Source organism: Saccopteryx leptura, chromosome 11 (assembly GCF_036850995.1).
Source record: "Saccopteryx leptura isolate mSacLep1 chromosome 11, mSacLep1_pri_phased_curated, whole genome shotgun sequence".
NCBI lineage: Eukaryota > Metazoa > Chordata > Mammalia > Chiroptera > Emballonuridae > Saccopteryx > Saccopteryx leptura.
Genome location: NC_089513.1, coordinates 44,726,382 through 44,740,902, shown reverse-complemented (window position 1 = coordinate 44,740,902; position 14,521 = coordinate 44,726,382). Strand labels below are relative to the sequence as shown.

Sequence of the window (14,521 nt, the reverse complement as noted above, 5' to 3'; positions counted from 1 at the left end):
TGCTCCCAGAGATATTTAACATTCCAGCACGCAGCCAGGGTGGAGAGCTTGATCCAGTCTAACTTCCTCACTTGATGTGAGGCCAGGAGTCACCTTCCTGGTTACATGCTAATCCCGACTCTCAGACTAGAGTTGTACCCTGTGGAACCCACAAACTTGACATTGACCTTCCCCAGGTTCCCATAAAGGGATTAGCCATGACCAGTTGGCACTGCTGGACCCACAGGTGACCGCACCCTGTTCTCGCTGGTCAGCAGGGGCAGCAGGGAACGGGAGTCCAGCTTTGGTGAGGTTCTTCTGGTATTTTCCCCCCTCCCTGCCCACTTGAGCCCTCTCTCCCAGGTGCTTTGCTCACCAGGCTAAGAGAAGACGCCCTTCTTCCAGAAGTGCTGACGGAGGTGCCGAGTGCAGCCCCCGCCTCGCCCCTCACTTGTCCTGGAGTCCTGGCGTGTCGTCAGCTGGGACAGTGACAGAGCTTTGGCCAATTCTCAGGACGGCCAGGCTGCGGGGCCCATTTTCTCCCACTTGGTCAGTGTGGATGGCTGGTCGCTGCTCCTGTCCTGAGAGTGGAGCCAGTGACATTTTTGTGCCTAAAAGACGCTTTAGAAATACTGGCCCAGATCCTGCCTCAGCTGGTCCTCTGTCATCTTAGTCACGTGCTCAGCTGGTCCTCTGTCATCTTAGTCACGTGCTCAGCTGGTCCTCTGTCATCTTAGTCACATGCTCAGCTGGTCCTCTGTCATCTTAGTCACGTGCTCAGCTGGTCCTCTGTCATCTTAGTCACGTGCTCAGCTGGTCCTCTGTCATCTTAGTCACGTGCTCAGCTGGTCCTCTGTCATCTTAGTCACATGCTCAGCTGGTCCTCTGTCATCTTAGTCACATGCTCAGCTGGTCCTCTGTCATCTTAGTCACATGCTCGTCTGGGTGGATTTTTTCTCTCTTCTCCTCCCGGTGACTTTCCTTACGCTTTCAGTGTAAGTGGGTTTATTCTAACCACCCCTGTGGCCAGCCCTGGCTCACAGGGCCACACGGTGACCACTCACAGAAGAACGAACTGCTAGCCCTAATGATAAGCAGGTTGATTTGGTCCAAGTATTATATACATATCCAGATACACAGTCTGGTCATGGAGTATGATTCCCTCGCTCGGGCAGAGATGAACATTCAAAAGGTGATATTCCAAGATGAGTCTGGCGGCTTTAGGGAGGCCGGCCTACATACAATGTTGACTGTGAACCACATTGGCCTCCAAGGTGCTTGTGGCCAGTGTGGAAGGGCCTAAATTATAATTGGCAGGACGGAGAACCTGAGGACTCAGTCTGAGGACCAGACGCAGACTCTTTCATTTGATGATGTTGGCACATAATGCTGTTGTTTTGAAGTCTGTCGGTCTCTTACTGGATGTCTGCTTGATTAATAAGGGGGCATGGTATGTTGTCCAAGGCTAGGCATTCTTGTCAGTTGTTAAAATATGCAGACCTTTGCTTGTTAACTATGCCTGATAATAAGGAGTTGCGTGGTAATGGGTTAGTGTATGAGCCAGACTGTGTGGTGAAAGGTGCCCCCTGAAGGTTGGCCGCCGGCCTTTAGCCTTCTCTTCCGCTGCGGGCTCTCTAAGGGTAGAAGGCAGTGGAGGAGGTGGCTACATACCTGAGGACCTAGCGAGGTGGCAGGGGACAGGGATGAGCACCACTGTGTTACCACAACAGGGTGTGCCCATGTAGCGGCAAACAAGCCCTTACTTTATGAAGGAAGGGTGGGCACGCATCTCTGTGTGCGGTGCCATGTGATGGTTTCTGTACAATGACCGGTAGTAGTTCTGCCCACGCTCTGAATCCCCATCTCAGAGAATGTGCTCTTATTCCACTCACGAAGAGGGAAGTAGCTCGCCAGATTAAAGAACAGGTGGGCATTTGGGTTTTGGATTTTTTTCTCTCTAAGGAATTCAGACTGTAAGTGTCCAAGTGTGTGTGTGTGTGTGTGTGTGTGTGTGTGTGTGTGTGAGAGAGAGAGAGAGAGAGAGAGAGAGAGAGAGAGATTTATACTTGTTCAGTTCATGAAGAGATTATTGAATATACTAGGTTTTGAAAAGCAAATTCTTATAAATGTATAGAAAAATATATTCTAATTTGGTTATTTTTCTAAGTAAGGTACAGTACCTCTCTTTTCCAGCATAGGCAGAGCTGGATGCAGCTTTTTAATTGGAGAATTGTCAGATTGCATGGTTTTGTAAGTTGACTGATTTTTCCTGGTGAACACCCTGGACGAGGGCCTGTGGGGTCCCGGGCTGCCCTGTGGGGGCCTCACCTGTTCAGCCTGGGATTTGCTTGGCCTCTTCAGCTGGAGTACTCCCCACGCTGCTCCTGGGGTGGTTGGGGCAGGGGGATTCCCTAATGCGAGAGTAGCTTGAAGGGTTGTTAATGGAATTCCTCGGTGGGCATCCCATGGATTCCCCTTGACTAGGAGCTCATCGGGGGCAGGTGTCAGGCCTGGGCCCGCTTTTTGTTTCCACCAGGCCAGTTTGCCATTGGTGTGGCTGAGCAGGTGGGTGCAGGATGTGTGAAGGGGATGCCCCTGCCCAGCCTTTGCCGGGACCTCAGGTTGTATCTTACTGCCCGAGGAGCCAACCCCAGAGCTCCTGGTGGGCCTCTGTGAGGGTGCCTGAGAGAGGGGAGTCCTCGGAGTCGCACAGTGGCTCCAGTCGTGCTGGTTGCAGATTGAGCAAAACATCTATTTACTTCTATTTTCATCCATTGAGCAAAATACCCATTTTACTGGTTGCTTGAAAATGCTATTCTATTCTATTCTATTCTGTCTAAAAATTTATTATATCTAAATAGTCTAGCTGAGTATCTACATATTCTGTCTAAAGTGATATCTAAGGAAGCTCAAAGTCTGACAGAATTTGTTGAGATTCCCAGGATCTGAAACCTGTACATTTATTTCTGCCTGTGGGTAGAAGTTATCTCTAATGATAATGTAGGTGACCATACTTAAATCAGTAATTGACTTTTGATTTAAAATAGAACATTAACCAGAGATAAACAGAGTAAATATCATTTTAATCACTACCTTCTAACTGTGGCGGAGACATTGTTATTAAGTGAGAATAGTGTTCAGAGTCCTGATGCGGAATGATTTTATGTGCGGTCATTGCCTCAGCAAAGGTGACCCATGCATTAGTTACACTTAGAGGGGTGTAGGTATAGAGGGAGTAGTGTCCCAGGTGGGCTCACAAGGCATTTTGGGGTGACCCTGCCACTGATTGAGGTTGGGGGAGGGGCCAGAGCACCACAGCCAACCTGCTGGTCATTTGAGGGGAAGGGCAGGTCAGCGTGCAGCCCCGGTGGAGGAAAATGGCACATCAATCAAAAACCCAGTGGCTGCATGTCAGTGACTGCCCTGTGCCAAGGACTTGATGTCTCTCTGTTTCTCAGTCACTCTCATTTTCCCATTTCATAGATGAGGAACTGAGGCTTTGAGGAACTAAGACTCAAGGATTAAGGCATTTTCTAAGGCTCCAGAGCCTCCAAGGCCAGGATTGAAAGCTCTGACTGTCTGGCCCGGCTCACGGGCCCCTTTGTGGAATTGCACTGTCCTTTGGATGAGGAGCATGGTGGTGCCCGCCCCTGGTGTGACTGACAGGCATCTGCCCCATCTGCTGGGACTTTGGACGAGAGGAGCCGGGCTCAGCTGATGGCTTGGAGGCTTCAAAGTCACAGCTGCAGGCTGCTGTCCTCGGCGTCCTGGTGGACCGAGTCCCCAAGGTCTCAGAACTGCACACACAGGTCCTGCTTCCTAACGAATTGGTCATTGTCTTCCCATAGCCTCTGGTCTGGTTGACGGTTGGAAATCTGGCAATATTGTAGAAATGGAAGGAAGTTTAATGTGAATTAATTGTAGAGTTAAACTTCAGTGTTGCAGAAGGTCCATATGTCAGGAAGACCCTAAGTGATGTTGGAGAATCATGGCTCTCACATTGACGAATGAGGGTCTGAGAGACTCAGGCCAGTTCACCATTGGAGGACACGGGTGTATGAGGAGCACTTTAGAAAGCCTAGGAATATCAAAGATTAAAAAAGGGTCTTAGAAAATTGAAGTTCCATGAAGAGTTTGTGGAAACGATCTTTTTGATTGTCTTATTAAAAGTAAAACATGAAGCAAAAGGTGTCAAGGTAGTTGCTTGGAGAAAGTACACACAAAGCAAAAAAAAAATTTGTTTTTTTTTTGTTCTGTAGAACAAGTTAAAATATAGCTAAGTTTGTTTTAATCTAAATTTTGTCAACTGTAATACAAAAGAAATTTACCCCTCTAATTTTAATCCCATCTTTTTCAAGGTAAAGAAAGACCCAGATTTTTTTCTGCCTCCCCCTCAGCCAAATCACTTACTGTGCAATGCTGGTCCTGGTTCCGGTGGTTTTACTGTAGAGTTACGACCACCCCGTCCTGATCCCAGACCAGGTGGTTTCAGTTAGCTGGGACCTGCTCTTATCTCAGTCAGGCAGAAGAAACAAGATCAAGGAGGTTTGAGCAGGTGGTTTGCAATTCTTTAGCAGCTGGAAAAAGTAAATGTATTGTCTAAACACGCACCGGTATTTATTCTTACTGGTCTCTGAGAAACTCCTCCAAAGAAATAATGTCTTCCTGGTTTCTAGTTGCTTTTGAAATCATGGCTACCCAGAGACTGGAACCATTTTTATTGCGTCCTAATGATTTTATTGCATCCTAATTGAGATTTTATTTAACATGGGTTTAAAATTTAATATTTATCAACTAACCTGGTACAGACCAGTAATATTTGAATACTTAAGTATCTGATGTTTGAGAAAAACTGCACACAATGTCTGAGTTGTTTATTATAAGAGGCAACTTCTTTTTTTGGTTTGGGTTTTTTGTTTTCTTTTTCTTTTTGGTCTTTTGGGCGAAACTGCGATATAAAAAGGACCAGTCACTTCCCTGATCACCACAGAGCAGCCCTACAGCTGGAAAGGCAAGAGGGGCCTGGCATTCAGGTTGAAGCTAGGAATGTGGCAGCCTTTTAAAGACAGCTTTTGTCTGATCTTTTTTCTTTTTATTTAATTATTATTATTATTATTTTTAGGGAGAAAGAGAGAGAGAGTGACAGACAAACAGACAGGAAGAGAGAGAGATGAGAAGCTTTCATTCTTCATTGAGGCACCTTAGTTGTTCATTGATTGCTTTCTCATATGTGCTTTGACCGCGGGCCTTCAGCAGACCGAGTAACCCCTTGCTTGAGCCAGCGACCCTGGGTCCAAGCTGGTGAGCTTTTGCTCAAACCACATGAGCCCGTGCTCAAGCTGGCAACCTCAGGGTCTCGAACCTGGGTCCTCAGCATCCCAGTCCGACGCTCTATCCACTGCGCCACTGCCTGGTCAGGCACTTTTTTCTTTCTGATGGACTTTATTCCCTAGAGCAGTTTTTAGATGCGTAGAAATGCCTGATCCATTTCACAATGCAGTTTTAACTCCTGGATTTACCCCCTTCCTCTCTCTACAGACGTCGCCTCATTTCCCAGAGGTCATCCTTGGAGACCCTGGAGGACATTGAAGAGAACGCCCCTTTACGGAGGTAAGTGTTCAGTGTTATTTGTATATATAAATGGTGTTACGTGTATATATAAATAGTTTGCTGTACAGGATTGCAGCCAAAGTTTTTCTTGTTTGTTTTTTTGTGTTTTTTTTTTAAGTTCTTGATTTATGGAACTTAATTTATTTCTGAAGCTGGAAACGGGGAGAGACAGTCAGACAGACTCCCACATGCGCCCGACCGGGATCCACCTGGCACGCCCACCAGGGGCTACGCTCTGCCCACCAGGGGGTGATGCTCTGCCCCTCCGGGGCGTCGCTCTGCCGCGACCAGAGCCACTCTAGCGCCTGGGGCAGAGGCCAAGGAGCCATCCCCAGCGTCCGGGCCATCTTTGCTCCAATGGAGCCTCGGCTGCGGGAGGGGAAGAGAGAGACAGAGAGGAAGGAGGGGGGGAGGGGTGGAGAAGCAAATGGGCGCTTCTCCTGTGTGCCCTGGCCGGGAATCGAACCCCGGTCCCCCACCCGCCAGGCCGACGCTCTACCGCTGAGCCAACTGGCCAGGGCCTATGGAACTTAATTTTTAAAACGACCGTCTGACCCCAGACTTATAGTTTTGAATGCCCTACCCTGAGGACCATTAGAACTAGAAAACTATTAAATTGCATTTACATACTGGCCTAGTCCTGTTTGCACGTGGACTGGGTGCTGTTCTCCTTTCATCTGAGAGCTGCTGCTTGATGAAGAGCTCAGCCTGGCCCGGCCCTCCCGGGTGCAGCGACACAGGGGTCACAGTGCTGGGCTTCAGCAGGAGGCGCCTGCGCAGTCACTGTGCAGCCAGTTGCTGGGGACACTCTGTGAGGAAGCTGTGAGTGCTCCCTGGGGGCTGAAAGCAGTCCATATCTCCCTTGGGATTACAAAAGTGCTTGCGAGGCACCTTTTTTTTTTTCTTTGACAGCAATTGCTGAGCTGTGCTGTGCCTCTGATGGCAGCTTTTCCTCCTCTAATCCTGCACCTTTCCGCCAGCCCCATTGCTCCGCGGTCTGGCCTGGCCCTCCCTGCTGGAGGAGACGGTCCTCACTCACTGCAATTTTGTAGTCCTCACTGCAGCCCGCACTGGGGAGCCCGTGTCTGGGGCTCCTCCCTGCAGAAGGAACTGACGCAAGATGGGACGCTGGCTTTATAGGGCGTGCCTGGGAGGTGGCAGAGGGGAGGCCTGCAGGGGGTGCTCCCCTCAACTTGCACCAGCTGCTCTGGGAACCCACGTCTGTACCCCTTGAAGACTGGCTGCTGGCCAGGTTGTGGGAGTCCCAGGCTTCTCCCTTTCAGCATGGGAGGGTGCTGATGTGAAGGGAAGCATCTCACCCTGCGTCCGGCTCCGGCCCTGCCTGGAGCCTCTCTCCCAGGTTCTAGGTCCTGTCCACAGACCCCCTGGATAGAGGGTAGAACACAGACAGGCCTGGGTCTGGTCAGAAGGATCAGGTGACCCTGACTCTCATCACTGACATTATCCCAAGGAGAAAGCCAGGGTCATGCAGTTCAGTTTCTACTTCTGAAGTCTCTTTGAAAATGTGTATGCCCCGACCTGTGGTGGCGCAGTGGATAGAGCGTCGGCCTGGAACACTGAGGTCGGCAGTTCAAAACCCCAGGCTTGCCTGATCAAGGCACATAAAGGAGTTGATGCTTCCTGCTCCTCCCCTCTTCTCTCCTTCTCTCTCTCTCTCTCTCTCTCTCTCTCTCTCTCTCTCTCTCTCCTCCCTCTCCGTTCTCTAAAAATGAATAAATCAAATCTAAAACAAACAAACAAAGCCTGGGGCCCGTCCTTGGGTGAGTGGTGTGCAGTTAGGTGACAGACGTGGCTAGGGTGCGAGTGTTCTTCTATCCATTGCTACTTTAAACGGTGGGAGGAGGGCTGTTTCCTTGAAGGAGCCCCACAAAAAGCTGCGTTAAAAGGCAAATGAGGGATCTGGCTCCAGCCCAGAGCAATCAGCAAGAGCGGAAGGGAAACGTTCTCAGGTGGCACCCAGTGGCTTCGGCGTTTGAGCAGGTACCACAGACGGAAAAATCACTGAACAGAGCTGAAAGGCCCCGGTGTTCCCAGAGGCTCGGAGAAGCCGCAGTTGCCAGGTCAGCGTGGTAGCTGTGAGCCGGGGAACCAGGTGGAAGATGTTAACTCCCTCTGTAGGGATTCCAGGTGGTTTAGGGGGCTGTGGGGGCTGGGCAGGGTGTTCCCAGTCACATGCCCGTCACGCCTGTACCCCTCTCTGACTCTTCCCAGGCTGGGGCTGTGGGGGCTGGGCAGGGTGTTCCCAGTCACATGCCCCATCACGCCTGGACCCCCTCTCTGACTCTTCCCAGGGGGGCTGTGGGGGCTGGGCAGGGTGTTCCCAGTCACATGCCCATCACGCCTGGACCCCCTCTCTGACTCTTCCCAGGGGGGCTGTGGGGGCTGGGCAGGGTGTTCCCAGTCACATGCCCATCACGCCTGGACCCCCCCTCTGACTCTTCCCAGGCTGGGGCTCTGTGTCTACCGCTCAGGCCTCTGAAGCACAGACCAGCAGAGTAAAAACGGCTTATTGTCCTCAACTGTAACCTGACCCAACTCCTACAGAATACTCTACTCAACTTGCAACAAATTTTGTATAAATACAAAATTTAAAAATAAGTCCAGAAATCAGGGAATTTAGGCAGTTTAAGAAGTCTTTAGACCCTGGCTGGTTGGCTCAGTGGTAGAGCATCGGGCTGAAGTGTGGATGTCCCAGGTTCGATTCTCGGTCAGGGCACACAGGAGAAGCGCCCTTCTGCTTCTCCACCCCCCACGCTCTCGCTTCTCTCTTTCTCTATCTCTCTCTTCTCCTCCCCTCCTGCAGCCATGGCTCGATTAGAACGAGTTGGCCCAGGTGCTGAGGATGGCTCCATGGCCTCCACCTCAGGTGCTAAAAAAATGGCTTTGGTTGCAACGTAGCAAAGGCCCTAGATGGGCAGAGCATCGCCCCCTAGTGGGCTTGCCGGGTAGATCCCAGTCGGGGTACATGCAAGGAGTCTGTCCCTGCTTCCCCTCCTCTCACTAAATTAAAAAAAAAAAAGTCTTTATTTTCCCTAATGGACTCCTTTTTTTTTTTTTTAATAAAAAAAGTAATTTCTCAGAATATTATTTGTTCCTAGGAAATAAAATTAGCATGGCATGGTAGAAAAGGGCCTTAGTTTAGGAGTCAGAGGACTTGTGTTCTTGGCCTGATTCTTCTACTAACTGGTTATGTGGCCTTGGAAATTCACTTAGTTTTTCCACCTGTAAAGTGGGAGGGACAAACTGGCTGACCACTGAAGCCCTCTCCAGCTCCCCAGTGCTGTGGAGTGAATATACCATTAATGGCACTGCTGTATTTGGGGAACTGGGGGCGGAAGGCTATCTGCCCAACTTGCTTTTAAACAGCACATTGAATAAATGGCTCCAAGGCATCTATTAAAAACCTTTTGCATAATTAAGTGTATCCTGTAATCAGTGCTAACAAGATAGAGCTAATTTTTCATTAAATTAGCTTTTAATTTAATTATATCCTAATTTAATTTTGCATCATTTAAAATGTATGTTTTTAAATGAATATTTGCACGTTAATTCAGGCGGTCTAGATAGAAATTACTGTAGTTCTTTGCTTAACCTGCCACAACCTGAGTGCTCAGCCTTCCCGTTTCCTTGGCAGTTGTTGCTAATGCCACAATTCTCTTAAAGCATTTTCTTAGGTTCCTGGTGATTTAGTTGAATGCTTAAAAAAAGAAAAAGAAAGACAACAAATAGCTCCTTGAATGAGGAGCTCATGCAGCTAGAATTGGGTGCTGATATCAACATAAAGCACCTTGGTTCAGTTCTCCTTTTGAAAGCCTGGCTTGTGTATCACAGTTTGCTAGTAAGTTTCCTGTATCCAGCCAGAACTCCAGGAATTTAGCATTTACCAGGAGAGGGTTTATAGACTGGGGCGTTTTCCACTTGCCTGGTGGTTACTAGTGTCCTAGAAATTAGGACCTTAGGACTCCATACTAGGTATCCAGAAAAACCTCAGTTCATCTGTGGCAAATGTGCAGCCATCACCCCTGCCCCTGTGTTCTGGCCTGTCTGGGTTGGTGGGTGCTGGCTGGTGCTCTGTGAAGTGACTGCTGCACTTACCCTTTCCCTGCTGGTGCTGACAGCCACCTCCGGCTCTTTTGCTGACTTCCAGTTCCCGCAGAAGCCTGGGGGATTTTGTCCTCAAACCCGAAGGGTAACAGCACCTCCTTCTGCGGGCACAGGAAGCAAGGAACAGCTCGGATCATCCCTCCCTGGTCTGGGGTTGGTGCTAGTTTCTCCCCACTGGGGTAGGAATGGGAAGGCGCCCTCACAGTCTAGCTGACAGTCTTGCTCTGGGGCCCCTGCCCTCAGACAGGCAGGCCCAGGAAGCTCTCCTTTTGGGGACAAGTAGGGTAAAAGTGTGAGGACACTCCTGAGCACCTGGCCCTGTCCAGAAACTAATGGGCACAAAGCTTTACACTTTCTCCCCTCTCAGTGACTACATGTTTCTAGAATCTTCTGCTGTGTGTGAGAGAGACAGTTGTGGACCTTGAGTGGCTTGCAGTCTCAAGCATTCATTTCTGGAGGTAGAACTGAGGCAGTTTGGGGTCCTGGGCCTGCCCCATAGGGTTGCCCCAAGAAGGCAGAATGAGGCCCTGTCTCCTTTAAACCAAGTAGAATAACTCTGGTTTGAAAGCCTGGAGTGGGGGGTGGGAATGGTGGGTGCTGGCGCTGTTCAGACTCCGCCTGCAGTCCACAGGAAGCATCTACTCAGTCCCTCAGGCAAGGCTCTGCAAGTCTCTAAAAGAATCTGTTGAAAACCAAGAATTCAGGGCCCTTAATAAGGACTGCAGTTTTAACTATAGGTGGCAGGTAGTAACAAAATATTCACCCTTTGTAGCTAATGGTCTATTAACAATCACAATGCCTGAAATGTGTATATAAATAATTACATGTATGTCCATATGCGTGAATGTACATGTTTGTATTTGACTGTGTCACCTGACAGTTTATGGAGCTCTTGTATACATCACTGCATTGTACCTTCACAACAATGCTAGGGAAGCATTACTAGTCTTGGGGAGTGTGGGGCTGGGGGCTGGGGGTCTCTGTGCAGCGTCTTGCAGAGCCACACAGGCTGTGGACCCTGCTGGAATGTAGTGGACATGACTAGAAGGGCAGCTTTCTCTCCACTGGACCCAAGGCCAGGGGAACCCCCTTTTTCTGATGAAAGTCACCAAGTACCTGATGTCAGTCTTTGCTTTGGCTGGCACTCCTTCACTTCAGTGTGATTGTTTCCAAGTTAAGTTACATTTTTAAGGTGCTATTTCTTATGGAAAAAAATAACATTTAGTGTCCTCTGAGAAGAGGCTTCTAGAAAGACTGGCCTTTCCGAGACGGTGGGTAAGGGGGGTGGGGGTGGGGTGGACAGACACCCTGAGGTCTGGACCAGCGGCGTCACCTAATTTCCCTTGTGTGGGGCCCTTGGGGGACTTAGAGTTTGGAGATGCTCTGCAGGTCTGTGGCCCTGTCCATTCCCCAGGCCTGTGCTCGATCTGCCCATGTACCTCCTTGTTGGGCCATCTTGTTACTTTTGTACAAGAAGCCTCAAGGTTCAGAACTGACTGAACTTGGGAGGTGGCCCCAGCCCAGACCTCACTGTGGCTTTGGGCAGCCGGGCACAGTTCTCTGGGACTTCCTCTCTGAATCGGTGAGTTCTCAGGTCCCTGCTTCAGGCGGCGGAATCAGCCCCTGGGTCCCACGGTCAGAAAGGTTTAAGTTAACAACAATTTGGTAGCAAAAACCAAAATAGAAAAGTCACAGCTCCCTTTTTTGAGAAAGGACTAAACTTCAGACTCTTCATTTGTTAGTTTTTTTATTTTGCTTTTTTTGTTGTTGTTGTTCTTGCATGTGTGCAACTTGGAGTTTTTCAGGTGACTGAAAAAAGTATATACACAAATAAGATCTCTGCAACCTACTGTCTGTTGTGTCAGTCCTGCAGGATGAGAACGTGTCATATAGTCCAGGAACGGAATCCAAGTCATTTTGTTCAGCAAATATTAATTTACAATTTATCTTAGCCGGACCAGGCAGTGGTGCAATGGATAGAGCATCAGACTCGGGCGCAGAGGACCCAGGTTCGAAACCCCGAGATCACCAGCTTAAGCAGGGGCTCATCCGGCTTGAGTGCGGGCTTACCAGCTTTAGCACAGGGTTGCTGGCTTGAGTGTGGAAATCATAGACATGGTACCATGGTCACTGGCTTGAGCCCAAAGGTCGCTGGCTTGAAGGCCAAGGTCAATGGCATGAGCCCAAGGTCACTCGCTCTGCTGTAGCTCCCTGGTCAAGGCACATATAAGAAAGCAATCACAGAACAACTAAGGTGCCATAATGAAGAATTGATGCTTCTCGTCTCTCTCCCTTCCTGTCTGTTCCTATCTGTCCCTCTCTCTGTCTCTCTGGCTAAAATAAACAAATAAAAATTTAAACTGGCCCTGGCTGGTCAGCTCAGTGGTAGAGCATTGGCCTGGCGTGCAGGAGTCCCGGGTTCGATTCCCGGCCAGGGCACACAGGAGAATCGCCCATTTGCTTCTCCACCCCTCCCCCCCTCTCCTTCCTCTCTGTCTCTCTCTTCCCCTCCCGCAGCCAAGGCTCCATTGGAGCAAAGTTGGCCCAGGCTCTGAGGATGGCTCTGTGGCCTCTGCCTCAGGCGCTAGAATGGCTCTGGTTGCAACAGAGTGACACCCCAGATGGGCAGAGCATTGCCCCCTGGTGGGCGTGCCGGGTGGATCCTGGTCGGGCACATGTGGGAGTCTGACTGCCTCCCCGTTTCCAACGTCAGAAAAATTTAAAAATAAAAATTTAAACTTATTTTAAAAACAAAAAAAGAAAAGAAAGAGCTACCAGCTGGGTCTCTGGTTCTTTTTCAAAGTAAAGCTGTGACTTCCAGGCACAATCAAGCTGAGAATTGAAGGTGGCTCAGGCCAGAGTTCTGCTACAAAAGAAAAATGATTCAGGGTTGATTTTAAACTGAATTTTCCAGTGTCTTTTCCCCTCTAAATCCTTTAAATTCATAGTTTTGTGGTCTTGTTACCTGTGTTGATACAGGAGGATTCTTTTTAAAATGACAAGAAAGAATAATGTCTTTGGAATTCGGGTAGGTTATGTTATTGTAACTGAGGACAGTAGTTTTCATTAGTGGGTTTTCAGAGACCCATATAAATTATTATCAGTGTTATCAAGGAAGTTGTCTGTCATTGGGTTTTTTTTTAAGCTTCCTTGCTTCCAGCCATATTGTCCTCATTATCCTTGGGTGACTCAAACCATGTGTCTGTTCTTTCCTTCCTGTCTTTGTGTGGAGATGTCTCAGCTGTCCAGGGGGCAACTGACTGCATTTTTGAAATGACTTTATTTTTCAGATGTCGGACTCTCTCAGGTTCACCCAGACCAAAGAACTTGAAGAAAATTCACTTTATCAAGAACATGCGGCAACACGACACACGGAACGGCAGGTATTACACTAACAGGAGCTGCCCGGCAGCCTCTCCGTTGTAAGAGGGGGCGGGTCCAGTCGGGAAGGGGCGGAGGGGACTATCTGAATGGTCAGACCTCAGCCAAGTGAAGCCCACGCTGTTACCATGAACGGGATCTCTCATAACCTTCCCAGATAGACTGTGTCTACCCCATTCCCGCCAGAATCACTGAAAGAAGTCTATAGAGAATAATGCTTCCAAACACTGACCAGAGGCTTGGTGAGATTTTTAGATTAACCACAAACTGAAATTTTAATAGTACTCAAATATGTTTTCATAGAAAACTTTGAACAGAAAAAAGAGTTGAGTTTTTGCTTTTTGTTTTTTCCCTCTTTTCTGCTTTTTTTTTTGGTTTTATTTTCTGTTTTAACCAGGGTTGTATGCTTTGGTCGGTAAACACCCCCGCAGATCTGTGCCTGAGCTTGGTTTTGGCGCTGGCTTTGGAGGCTTCAGGGGAGTGGAGTCATGACTTTGCTGGCAGATTCCTCCAGGGCACTGGTTCCGGTCCCTGACATCTGGAGCACGTGGTCTCCAGCTCATCAGTTGCTTTTTTGGAAAGCACTAATAAATGAAAATTACCATGGTTGAAATTGATGTGATCTTGATATTAAAACTATCCTGGTGGCAAACAGGTCAGAATCATTATTGCTGGCATATTTGTGATTGAATGACTAAGTCCATTCATGGCAACCCAGGGGCAGAGCTGGCACAGAGCTCCAAGACCTCTTAGGGTCCTGGGATGCTCAGTACCCTTCTGTATCCTGTCTAACCCAGGGGTCGGGAACCTATGGGTCGCGAGCCAGATGTGGCTCTTTTGATGGCTGCATCTGGCTTGCAGACAAATCTTTAATAAAAACAATAATAATGTTAAAAATATAAAACATTCTCATGTATTACAATCCATTCATTTCCTACCGCTCATGTTCATGGTTGCGGGTGGCTGGAGCCAATCACAGCTGTCCTCCGGGACAACACCAAATTTTTATTGGATAATAAGTAATGTACACTGGTCATTGTAAGGTCAGGAAGTAAACTTCCCTCCTTTTAATCAAGTAGTCAGCTAGCTAATTGCAGAAACCCTTTTGACGAAGAAGATGGCTAAAAGAAAAAAAGATGAGGAGTATTGTACTTTTCAGCAGGAATGGACAGAGGAATTCACCTTTGTGGAGAGAGCAGGTTCTGCAGTGTATCTAATATGCAATGATAAAATTGCATTGATGAAACGGTCAAATATAAAGTGGCACTTCAACACATGCCATACTACATTTACATCGAAATATCTAGCAGGGGACAGCAGGAAGGAAGCATGTCAAGAGCTACTGTGCAGAGTGCAAGCTAGTCAGCAGCAACTCCGTGTTTGGACCCAACAAGGTGACTGGAATTCGGCTAGCTTTGCTGGTGCT

General features: G+C 48.6%; 1 protein-coding gene across 2 annotated transcripts in view; it reads left to right on the top strand.

The window, feature by feature from the left end:
* The window catches only part of CABLES1 (Cdk5 and Abl enzyme substrate 1), a 112,071-nt gene that overhangs the window by 43,197 nt on the left and 54,353 nt on the right, over nt 1-14,521 (top strand). For both annotated transcript variants that reach the window (XM_066353070.1, XM_066353069.1), the window contains exons 2-3: nt 5,518-5,589; nt 13,005-13,097. In XM_066353070.1, coding sequence (XP_066209167.1) covers nt 5,518-5,589; nt 13,005-13,097 — 165 coding nt within the window. The remainder of the gene's footprint in view (nt 1-5,517; nt 5,590-13,004; nt 13,098-14,521) is intronic.